Source organism: Bos taurus, chromosome 3, assembly GCF_002263795.3.
Source record: "Bos taurus isolate L1 Dominette 01449 registration number 42190680 breed Hereford chromosome 3, ARS-UCD2.0, whole genome shotgun sequence".
Taxonomy (NCBI): domain Eukaryota; kingdom Metazoa; phylum Chordata; class Mammalia; order Artiodactyla; family Bovidae; genus Bos; species Bos taurus.
Genome location: NC_037330.1, coordinates 78,075,623 through 78,087,958, shown reverse-complemented (window position 1 = coordinate 78,087,958; position 12,336 = coordinate 78,075,623). Strand labels below are relative to the sequence as shown.

Below are 12,336 nucleotides of genomic sequence, written 5' to 3'. Positions count from 1 at the left end.
TATGCTCTGAGGTTACAGAGCTGATAAATGGCAGTATCTAATTGGAACCCAGGTATCTCGGCTTGTACTTTTGGTCACTCTGCTCTACTCCTCACACCCCTTTACCTGATCCCATGTTAACTTAGGATTCTCCATCATCTTCTAGGCTCTAATGTCTGGCAGTCAGTCCTCCCATTAGTGGCTTGTATTTTATTCCTAGGAAAACACTAACTCCATACCCCACAGGGACTAGGAGTGAACTAAGCCACATTGACCCCAGCCCACCAGCTGGCTTTAGGAGAGGGGCTGGACAGCCTGGAGACCCCCAAGTGTATGTTAGGTGCAGCTGGGAAATAACTAGGGTAGGGCTGATTCAGTGCCTGTCATGTAGTAAATATCTGATAAACGTTTGTCAAAGGGAGGAAGGAGGATGAAGGAGACAATACACAGCATGGCTTAGATGTCCCATGTGACAAATCATGTCTCAATTACAGTCTACTTTTGAAAACAGAAAATAAGGTTTTTCATGTACTAGGGAGAAAATGTGGAGAAGGCAATAGCACCCCACTCCAGTACTCTTGCCTGGAAAATCCCATGGACAGAGGAGCCTGGTAGGCTGTAGTCCATGGAGTCACTAAAAGTCGGACATGACTGAGCAACTCCCCTTTCACTTTTCACTTTCATGCATTGGAGAAGGAAATGGCAACCCACTCCCGTGTTCTTGCCTGGGGAATTCCAGGGACGGGGGAGCCTGGTGGGCTGCCGTCTATGGGGTCGCACAGGGTCGGACACAACTGAATCGACTTAGCAGCAGCAGCAGCAGCGAGAAAATGTGACGGGCCTGGCAGGTAATACATGTTGAATATATTATTTATTTAAAGATTTCAGGTGATTAATTCTACTTCAAAATTCAAAATAAGCCTTGTTTCTAAAATAAAATATCAGTGCAAAATATATGACAATTTGAATTTCTCTCTTGTATATTGCTCTAAGTAGAGTGCCCTTTTTCAGCAGGAAGAAATTCATGAACAGTCAACTTTGAAGAATGGTGACAAACTGTACATAACTTCTGTCTTGTACAAAAGGTTAAACAAACCAAAAAAAACCTCAGTTGTGATTGTGGCCAGCTTTAGCATCTGTCACAAGCAATTGGGAATTCTCACTTGTGTCAGACAAACCAAATGAGGTTCATCACTACACTTTTTTAAATATAAAATATGCAAGCACAAGCTCATAAAAAATGTCTAACACTGACCACATTTGCCAGAGACTCAATTCCAGAAACCCACTGACCTCAGATCCGTGCAACCCAATCTTCTCAAACAAAAGATACTGTTGTGCAGTTTGGAATGGCAGTCACTTTACAGCCCGAGGTAAAGGTTAATTTTATTTCTTCTTCCTGTTTCCTTTGAGATTAATGACCTTCACTTGGAGCAGAATAGAGAGAACAGTGATTCTGGTATCACATGTTGTTGTTCCAGTCGTGTCCAACTCTTTGTGACCCCATGGACTGCAGCATTCCAGGCCTCCCTATCCCTCACCATCTCCAGGAGTCTACTCAAACTCATGTCCATTAAGTCAATGATGCCATCCAGCCTTCTTATCCTCTGTCACCCCCTTCTCCACCTGCCTTCAATCTTGCCTAACATCAGGGTCTTTTCCAATGAGTCAGTTCTTCACATCACGTAGCCAAGATGGAAATTATAGCTAAAATTATTTTTCTTTCCTTTCAGACAACAGGAAACAAGACATTGGACTTTTATTGGGAATGGTCTTCTTTGCTGTTATGCTGTCAGTTCTATCTTTGATTGGGATATTTAACAGATCGCTTCGAACTGGGTAGGTTTTTGTTGAATTTGTTTTCTCATTTAGACCATATATTTGTACCATCAAAATGTAGTCAACTATGTGATTTATTTTAAAAATTCATCAACACTTTTCCTGAGAAAAAGGCAAAATAAAAGGAACAGTATTTAATGAGTATGCATCCATGCCAAAAAGTGAAAGTGAAAGTCGCTCAGTTGTGTCCAACTCTTTGGGACCCCATGGACTATAGAGTCCATGAAATTCTCCAGGCCAGAATATTGGAGTGGGTAGCCTTTCCCTTCTTTAGGGGATCTTCACAACCCACAGATCAAACACAGGTCTTCTGCATTGCAGGCAGGTTCTTTACCAGCTGAGCCACAAAAGAAACCCGAAAATACTGGAGTGGGTAGCCTATCCCTTCTCCAGGGGATCTTCCCCACCCAGGAATCAGACTGGGGTCTCCTGCATTGCAGGTGGATTCTTTACCAACTGAGCATCAGGGAATCTATCCATGCCAAACTCTTTACAAATATCATTCATTTAATCCTTGCAACAACCTGCCAGAAAAGCTGAGTGACCTATTTTACAGATGATTTAGATGAAGTGTAGAGAGGGTAAGTGCTCAAACCAAGGTCACCAAACACTAAGCCAGGAGTCCAAAGGCAGCTGACATCTCAGCCCATGTTCTTTCTGTCCCTATGCAGTCTTCTCAATGTGCCTCAAGTCTGTCTACTGTGCCTGGATTCTTCACAGTAGTTAAGCTGTAAACTGATTCAAGTTCTACCCAAATAAATCCCCTGAGTCAGTCTGAAAAAAAGTGTGGCAGTGTCTGAATTCATCACTTTGAACCAATTTTGTTAGTGTTTTAGCAGCCTCATTGCACATTCTCCTTCAGTTCAGCCCCATTTAGCAGCCCCATTTGCCCATTATCCTTCAGTTCAGTTCAGTTCAGTCACTCAGTGGTGTCCAACTATTTGCAACCCCATGGACTGCAGCACGCCAGGCCTCCCTGTCCATCATCAACTTCCAGAGTTTATCAAACTCATGTCCACTGAGTCAGTGATGCCATCCAGCCATCTCATCCTCTGTCATCCCCTTCTCCTCCTGCCTTCAATCTTTCCCAGCATCATGGTCTTTTCAAATAAGTCAGCTCTTCGCATCAGGTGGCCAAAGTACTGGAGTTTCAGCTTCAACATCAGACCCTCCAATGAACATTCAGGACTGATTTCCTTTAGCATGGACTGGTTGGATCTCCTTGCAGTCTAAGGGACTCTCAAGAGTCTACTCCAACACCACAGTTCAAAAGCATCAATTTTTTGGCGCTCAGCTTTCTTTATAGTCCAACTCTCACATCCATACATGACCACTGGAAAAACCACACCCTTGACTAGACAGACCTTTGTTGGCAAAGTAATGTCTCTGCTTTTTAATATGCCATCTAGGTTGGTCATAACTTTTCTTCCAAGGAGTAAGTGTCTTTTAATTTCATGGCTGCAATCACCATCTGCAGTGATTTTGGAGCCCAGAAAAATAAAGTCAGCCACTGTTTGCATTGTTTCCCCATCTATTTGCCATGAAGTGATGGGACCGGATGCCATGATCTTAGTTTTCTGAATGTTGAGCTTTAAGCCAACTTTTTCACTCTCCATTTTCACTTTCTTTCATCAAGAGGCTCTTTAGTTCTTCTTCACTTTCTGCCATAAGGGTGGTGTCATCTGCATATGTGAGGTTATTGATATTTATCCCAGAAATCTTGATTCCAGCTGGTGCTTTCTCCAGCTCAGCATTTCTCATGATGTATTGTGCATATAAGTTAAATAAGCAGGGTGACAATATACAGCCTTGACATACTCCTTTTCCTATTTGGAACCAGTCTATTGTTCTATGTCCAGTTCTAACTGTTGCTTCCTGACCTGCATACAGATTTCTCAAGAGGCAGGTCAGGTGGTCTGGGATTCCCATCTCTTTCAGAATTTTCCACAGTTTATTGTGATCCACACAGTCAAAGGCTTTGGCATAGTCAATAAAGCAGAAATAGATGTTTTTCTGGAACTCTCTTGCTTTTTTGATGATCCAGCAGATGTTGGCAATTTGATCTCTGGTTCCTCTGCCTTTTCTAAAGCCAGCTTGAACATCTGGAACTTCATGGTTCATATATCGCTGAAGCCTGGCTTGGAGAATTTTGAGCATTACTTTACTAGCGTGTGAGATGAGTGCAATTGTGCAGTAGTTTGCATATTCTTTGGCATTGCCTTTCTTTGGGATTGGAATGAAAACCTTTTCCAGTCCTGTGGCCACTGTTGAGGTTTCCAAATTTGCTGACATATTGAGTGCAGCACTTTCATAGCATCATCTTTCAGGATTTGAAATAGCTCAACTGGAATTCCATCATCTCCACTAGCTTTGTTCATAGTGATGTTTCCTAAGGCCCACTTGACTTCACATTCCAGGATGTCTGGCTCTAGGTGAGTGTGAGTGATCACACCATCATGATTATCTGGGTCGTGAAGGTCTTTTTTGTACAGTTCTTCTGTGTATTCTTGCCACCTCTTCTTAATATCTTCTGCTTCTGTTAGGTCCATACCATCTGTCCTTTATTGAGCCCATCTTTGCATGAAATGTTCCCTTGGTATCTTTAATTTTCTTGAAGAGATTTCTAGTCTTTCCCGTTCTATTGTTTTCCTCTATTTCTTTGCATTGATTGCCGAGGAAGGCTTTCTTATCTCTCCTTGCTATTCTTTGAACTCTGCATTCAAATGGGAATATCTTTCCTTTTCTCCTTTGCTTTTCACTTCTCTTCTTTTCACAGCTATTTGAAAGGCCTCCCCAGACAGCCATTTTGCCTTTTTACATTTCTTTTTCTTGGGGATGGTCTTGATTCCTGTCTCCTGTACAATGTCATGAACCTCCATCCATAGTTCATCAGGCACTCTGTCCATCAGATCTAGTCCCTTAAATCTATTTCTCATTTCCACTGTATAGTCATAAGGGATTTGATTTAGGTCATACCTGAACAGTCTAGTGGTTTTCCCCACTTTCTTCAATTTCAGTCTGAATTTGGCAATAAGGAGTTCATGATCTGAGCCACAGTCACCTCCCAGTCTTGTTTTTGCTGACTGTATAGAGCTTCTCCATCTTTGGCTGCAAAGAATATAATCAATCTGATTTTGGTGTCGACCATCTGATGATGTCCATGTGTAGAGTCTTCTCTTGTGTTGTTGGAAGAGGGTGTTTGCTAGGACCAGTTCATTCTCTTGGCAGAATGCTATTAGCCTTTGCCCTGCTTCATTCTGTACTCCAAGGCCAAATTTGCCTGTTACTCCAGGTGTTTCTTGACTTCTTACTTTTGCATTCCAGTCCCCTATAATGAAAAGGACATCTTTTGGGGGTATTAGTTCTAGAAGGTCTTGTAGGTCTTTATAGAACCATTCAACTTCAGCTTCTCCAGCGTTACTGGTTGGGGCATGACTTGGATTATCGTGATATTGAATGAATATTTTTTTCTCACTGTATCAGTATTCTGTATAAAAACTTTACTACAGTATCATGAATTTACCAATTTGTTCTAATTTTAGGTATGCTAAAGGAATATGAAATAGTAAAAGAAACTGAACCATAAAACATTGTATAAATATATGTAAAGAAACTAGTTTTATGCTACAATTCAAGGTCAAGTTGAGCTAGCAAAGTCTGTGCAGCCATTTTGATTGTTTATTAGTTGAAGTTCTTACAGAAGCTGCATAAGCAGATAAGCAAGCCTGATTGTGTGGTGCATTGTTAACATGTAATAATGTGCCAGAGCTCACTGTAGTCTTTTCTAAGCTCCCAACCTAAACTCCCAAACAACCTCTTTGCTCAAATCAGTGTTTACATAAATGTAGAAAGTGCTTTCAACACAGTGGCAGTGCCAAGGGGTAGCTTCGGAGGAAAAGTGGGGTGTTCATAGCTTCTCCCTCTTCTTTCTGTCACACAACCCCAGAGATCCTTAATAAGTACACAAGTGAAGTAAAAACTGGTGTTCTCTCTGTGCCATACAACTGAAAGACAATTTCTCCAGGCTCCTACTCTGACCACTTCCCCATAAGGGAAGTTTGTGGCTACCACTCTCTCTCAACCTTATTTAGAATCATTACAATTAGAGGAGCACAAATATTATAGTTTTCCTATATGACATTCTCTTCTTTAATATTTCTTTATGGTTATGCTCCCCTTGGAAAGTTTTACATTTATCCCTAAAGTTTTACAAACTTTTCCACACTAACGTCTCCACTTATAATGCTTTGCCATATTTAACGCATGTATAGTTTCACTTCCTGGGTGGTTCTCCCACTTATCTTGAATCTAGCATGAGTGCTTTGGAATGTTCCGACTCCTTGGAGGCAGAGCAATATGGAGAAGAGGGACATCTGAAAAGATCCTGAATCAATTTCCCATATAACTTTTAAAGAGATGGAAATCTTAGTTCCTGCATTGGAAATTTTAACTTTTATTATGTATTCTATTCTAGTTTATTTCCTAATCTCCAAGATGATTGCCTGCACCAGTCCTCCAGTAAGATACTTATCTTAATGTGTCATTTTTTGTTTTTTAGAATTAAAAGAAGAATCTTATTGCTAATACCAAAATGGCTCTATGAAGATATTCCTAATATGGAAAACAGTAAAGTTGTGAAAATACTTCAGGTAATCAAACACCATTAAGTACAAACTAAATGGCAGCTGAGACCAAGAGCACAGTCCAATAGTTAAAGTAGAATTTCCATTAAAATAAATAAATGTGTGTGCATATTTGCACAACTGTATAAACATATGCAGAAATAAAACTGTACATATTTCAGATCATACTTAAGAGAGATGGGAGAATGGGTTAGGGGAAGAAAAGAGAGATGGAAGAGAGAAGCAATGTTATTCAAAAGAGAAAAGTGAAGAACAAGATTGTAAGCCAGGTGCCAGAGCTACTTGGTGGCCAAACAATTGGTAGGTGTCCCCAGAGATCGAAGGGACAGGGAATAAAATCTAAATAGAAGGAGCCTCAGAGACACAAAGGGGCTTCTGTTTTACACTAGTTGGAGAAGCAGGTGGAGCCCAAGGAAGATACTACTTTGCTCCTGAGACCCAGTGGAATTCGAGAAGATGGATGTGAGGAGACTGTGGCAGATGGTGTCACCAGGGGTAGATCAGGTCTCCAGTTCAACAAAGAATAGAAGGTTGTCCTGGGAAGATCCTGAGGCAATAGGGGATCTTGCAGGTTTTGAAGGAGCAGCTGCTGGTTATGGAGGAGAGGGAAGAATCTGCTATGTGTGCTCTTAACTTTCTGGCTCTCTGGCCTGGCTGTCAAGGGGCTCAAAACTCAGTTGATTGGACAGACACATCATCTAAGCATTGAAATGCAGCAACGTAGTATAGTGAAAGAAATGAGACCAAACTTGATGCGAATGTAGAGGAAATATATTAAGAGATGGGAAGGAATTGCTCAGGAGAGACAGAGAACATTCAAAATAGGGAGGCTACATGAGCAAAGGTGCAGAGATGAGAAGAGCTTGCTGGGTGTGGCTTTGTGGAAACATTTGATGTGAGGAGTGGCTGGAATAATGGGGGAATGCAGAGTGGTTGCACAGAGTCAGACATGACTGAAGTGACTAAGCACTGCATGTAGAGTGGATCAGGGCACAGGAGGCCTTATTTTGGAACTCAGACTTCATTTGACCAACCAACAGTTTTCAAGCTTAAATTTATTTTTAGCCTAGGGACCCTCTGTTCAAATGATGTTGAAGTAGACAAGTATTGCAAAACAAGTAAAAGTGGTTCTGTCTGGAGATCTAGTGAGCCCACTAATCAACTCCTTTCAGAGCCCTAGATAAGTCCTTAAGGCAACAGTTCTCAGCCTTGATTGCATTTTAGAATCCTGATTCCCAGGCCACAATCTTTTGAGGGAGACCAGGATCTTTGGGGAGGAGGGCTGATGTAGGGAGACTCAGGTGTCAGCATCTTCAAATTTTCCCATGTGAATCCACTATACAGCCAGTGTCGAGAACACTGTTAAGGGTTTGAAAACCACTGTGAAAAATTAGCATTGTGAGGGGTGGGCAAAGTGTCAAGAAGCAAGAGTCCTCAGTGCTGACTTTGTAGAGGGCTTATAAGGAGTGTAATGTGCCTATGGAATATTACAAGGAGCAGGTCACCAGTGGTCCATCCAAGGGTTCAGTTAGAAGTGAATAGAAGATAAAGAAGTGGGGATGGACGTGGAGACATCTTTTGATGAGTGTAGACTAGAAGAGAAGTAAGAAAGGGGCTATGCTGACACATGGTCAAATGCTCTCAGTACTGATGGTACTGATGCAACCTATGTGTAACAATAGCTACAGAGCAGTGTGGACTCAGAATTGTATTTGTACTAAATTGGGTGGGCTTGAAAGGACTAGTATGGGGTGGCAGAGGTAGGGCAAGGATTGAGCAAGCAAGACTATGAAGGGTTGAGGAGGAAAGGCCTACCATGAAGAGGAGGAGGGATCCTTGTCACTGGATACTTAAAGGAAAGAGTGTGGACGTGGTTGACTCTAAGGAGGTAATGTACATAGTGAAGGGGTGGTCTGGAATAACTGAACCCATACATAGAATAAAGTAGTTAACAACTGGCTGAAGGGCAAGTACACAGTCAGTAAACTACAGCTGATAAATCCTGTGGTCTTGATATTCATTCCACTTAGTCACTCTGTCTTGTTCCCCCACTAGTTATCCTGGGGAACTGGGAACACTCTGTGGTTCAGACAATTGTCCCTGACCTCGCTGTGATCAGATTCTCCTCTTCCTTCAGTGTCCTCACTCTGGACTAGTCCTTGCTTTGTGTCCTTCACTGTGGTCTGACCCCTATGTACTTCTCCATTCAGCTGTCAACCTGAAGAGGGGAAAAACACCCCCTTCCTCTTGGTTTACAATAGCAAATCTGGTTCCTTTGACTACATCTGATCCATGACTATATGTCTGCCCTTCCCAACACAAACCTAGCAAAGGCCCTGGGGAGGCTGAGTTGAAAAAAATTTAATGATATTTCACCCTGCTTTATTCAAGGTCTTCCTTTTGCCAAGCTTCCTTCCCATCCTGAGCTCTTGGAATTAGAAATGAACCTTAGGGTTTCCTTCAGATGAGGTTTTGCTTTCCGCCAAAAGACTAAGAGGTGGTAGTCTAGTCAGTTCAGGACGCTCAATAGAATACCACAGACTGGGCAGCTTAAGTGGGAAGTCCAAGATCAAGACACAAGCAGATGTGGTTCCTAGTGAGAGCTCTCTTACAGACGGCTGTCTTCTTGCTATATCCTCAGATGGCAGACTGAGAGATCAGTTTTCTTGTGTCTTTTCTTATGAGAACACTAATCCTATTTATGAGGGCTCCATTCTCATGACCTAATTACCTCCCAAAGGTCCGACCTCCTAATATCATCACAGGGCTTCAACATATGAATTTTGGAAGGACTCAAACATTCCACAATAGCGGGCAGCTATAATTTTATAACTATGTTGGGTGGGAGTTACTTGCCCCAGGAAGCCACCCATCAGGTGGAAGGCCATGAGCCCTTCTCTTACCAGAAAAGTCATCAGGCTTTTATACAAATAAAAACTATCTTCACCCACCCTCCTGACTGATCACCACAGACATGTCTGAATTGTGAGCAGCTGCCCACCTTTGGAGGCACAACCCAAAGCATTTACCACAACTTTATTCTCAAATGGAAGCAAAACAGGATTTTCTGTGCCCTTTTCAGTTCAGTTTAGTCGCTCAGTCTGTCCAAAACTTTGCGACCCCATGGACTGTAGCACGCCAGGCCTCCCTGTCCATTGCCAACTCCCAGAGTTTACTCAAACTCATGTCCATTGAGTCAATGATGCCATCCAACCATTTCATCCTCTGTTGTCCCCTTCTCCTCCTGCCTTCAATCTTTCCCAGCATCAGGGTCTTTCAAATGAGTCAGTTCTTCACATCAGGTGGCTTTTATTTAAGCAACAAAGTATTTTCTTCTAGTAAAGCTCTATAATATTACAAAATATTCCAAAATTTTAAAAGGCACTGAGATAATATGTAAGTTAATAAGCAGAAGGCTTCTTTCTCTTTAAAATTCATAAATAAAGACATGTGCTTACAGCATGGATTATTTTTATTACTCCTTTCCTCAATCCCTTCCTGGGAGAATTTAACAAACCTTTGGAAAGGAGCAGAGTAACAAGACAAAAGTAGGAAATCATATGGGAAGAGAAACACTATGAAGAAAAGCAAGGGGGAAAGGTAAGTCGAGGGAAAGCAAAATTCTAGTCCTCATTTACCCAGTTTGCTCCTTTAAATGTCTTTTGTAAAATAAAAGTGTCTTTCCTTCCTAGGAAAGAAATGAGTTTATGAATAACAATTCCAGCGAACAGGTCCTATATGTTGATCCGGTGATTACAGAGATAGAAATCATTCTCCCAGAAGAAAAACCCATGGGCTACAAGAAAGAAAACAATACAGGATGCCTGGAGAGAAAAGAGAGCCTGGAGAAATCACTACTCACCGACACTACAGTTGTTTATATTCCTGATCTCAACACTGGGTATAAACCCCAGATTTCAAGTTTTCTCCCTGGGGGAAACCATCTCAGCAATGATGATGAAACAGCTTCCTCAATTCTGGAACCACCAGCTGATTCCTTAAACTTGGGAAACAATGCCAGGTTTAAAAAATATCCTGATTTTGCTTTTTCTGTCTCAAGTACAAATTCACTAAGCAACACACTATTTCTTGAAGAATTAAACCTCATTTTAAATCAAGGAGAATGCAGTCCTCCAGACATGCAAAACTCAATAGAGGGGGAAACTGCCATGCTTCTGGAAGATGCATTACTGAATGAAACTATTCCAGAACAAACTCTGCTGCCTGATGAATTTGTCTCCTGTTTGGGGAGCATGAACAAAGAGTTGCCATCTATTAATTCTTACTTTCCACAAAATATTTTGGAAAGCCACTTCAATCGGATTTCACTCTTAGAAAAGTAGATTTGTGTAGTCAAAAGCTGCCTTGCAATCTGAAGAGGGCTCTCTCTCAACACAAATTTAATTCTGCCCAATTTTTTTTTAATTAGAGAATTAAGATCCAAAGATGAAACATACTTCATGGCCACAAAAGCAGCAGAAATATTAGAGAAGACTTCTATATTTTAAAAAATGTTTCCACTATATCTTTTAAAAATTTTCCTCATTGCAAGACACTAAAGAGATCTCTCTGTATGAAGGATAAATAATGCAAAATATATGGTAATGAAATAAATGCAGAAAATAGTTTTTTAAAATCGAGCTATTAGTATTTGCTTACAAGAGGAAAAACAAGTTTAATTTTCATTTTATTACTTAGTAGATAAAAATATAGCCCACAAACAACCAAACAAGTAAGGGATGGAAACAGAGGAACAATTAATTACATATTTACTGTGTTTTTTTTTTTTTTCTACTGCTTTCTATTCAGGTATTAAGAATGTGACCTTCCTTGTTTTGATTTTGGACTGAGAGAGTTGTAAACAGTGATGTGTGGAAATCATGAGGTGGTTGTCTTCATTCTAGTTAAGAGTGACGACGTTGTTCTTCTGTGGTGTAGCTGATGTGTTAATTACAGAAATGGCAACCCACTCCAGTATTCTTGCCTGGAAAATCCCAAGGACTGAGGATCCTGGTAGGCTACATACAGTCCATGGGGTCGCAAAGAGTCGGACATGACTGAGCGACATCACTTCACTTTCAGACTTATTGAGGTAGAAGAAGCAGGATCAACAAGGTGTAATTATTTCTTTTGTATTGGATGTCTGTCAGAAAATTATTGTAAAAACAGGTGTATTTCCAAATCTGGGATGGCAATACTTGCCACACCTGTCACTGCCCCATAGTCCATGTGTCCTATAAACACCATTAACACATCACCATGTGCCTTGCTGCTGGCCCTAAGGTGACCTCAGAATCCTCTCAACAAAGGACTCCTGATGACCACAGCCAATAAGGGCTGGGGTTGGAGGTGAGCTCTCTGCCAACCAGGTCAATATTGGAAGTGGGTAATCCTAAAAACACAAAATGCGTATTTTTAAGCTGAGAAATGGTAACCAGCAGACTTTTCTATTATGATTAATTTTTACATCAAGGGGAAATTTTTTCTAATGATCAGAGCCATTTGAAAATTGAGCAATTACCGACTGAATTTCTCTTCCTCTTCTAACAGTTGTCAGTGATAATTTATATTCAGATTAAATAGTTTAATTTTACTGTGCTGCTGCTGCTGCTAAGTCACTTCAGTCGTGTCCGACCCTGTGCGACCCCATAGACAGCAGCCCACCAGGCTCCCCCGTCCCTGGGATTCTCCAGGCAAGAACACTGGAGTGGGTTGCCATTTCCTTCTCCAATGCATGAAAGTGAAAAGTGAAAGTGAAGTCTCTCAGTCGTGTCCGACTCTTGTGGACTCCATGGACTATAGCCTACGAGGCTCCTCCATCCATGGGATTTTCCAGGCAAGGGTACTGGAGTGGGGTGCCATTGCCTTCTCCTTA

The 12,336-nt window shown here is 41.4% G+C and overlaps 1 protein-coding gene across 4 annotated transcripts in view; it reads left to right on the top strand.

The window, feature by feature from the left end:
* IL23R (interleukin 23 receptor) overlaps positions 1-11,250 on the top strand; it is a 75,396-nt gene extending 64,146 nt beyond the window's left edge. For 3 of the 4 annotated variants that reach the window (XM_005204485.5, XM_059884849.1, XM_059884848.1), the window contains exons 9-11: positions 1,713-1,818; positions 6,377-6,467; positions 10,154-11,250. In XM_005204485.5, coding sequence (XP_005204542.1) covers positions 1,713-1,818; positions 6,377-6,467; positions 10,154-10,804 — 848 coding nt within the window. In that variant the 3' untranslated portion in view covers positions 10,805-11,250. 4 annotated transcript variants of the gene reach the window in all.
* The last annotated feature ends 1,086 nt before the right edge of the window (positions 11,251-12,336 follow it).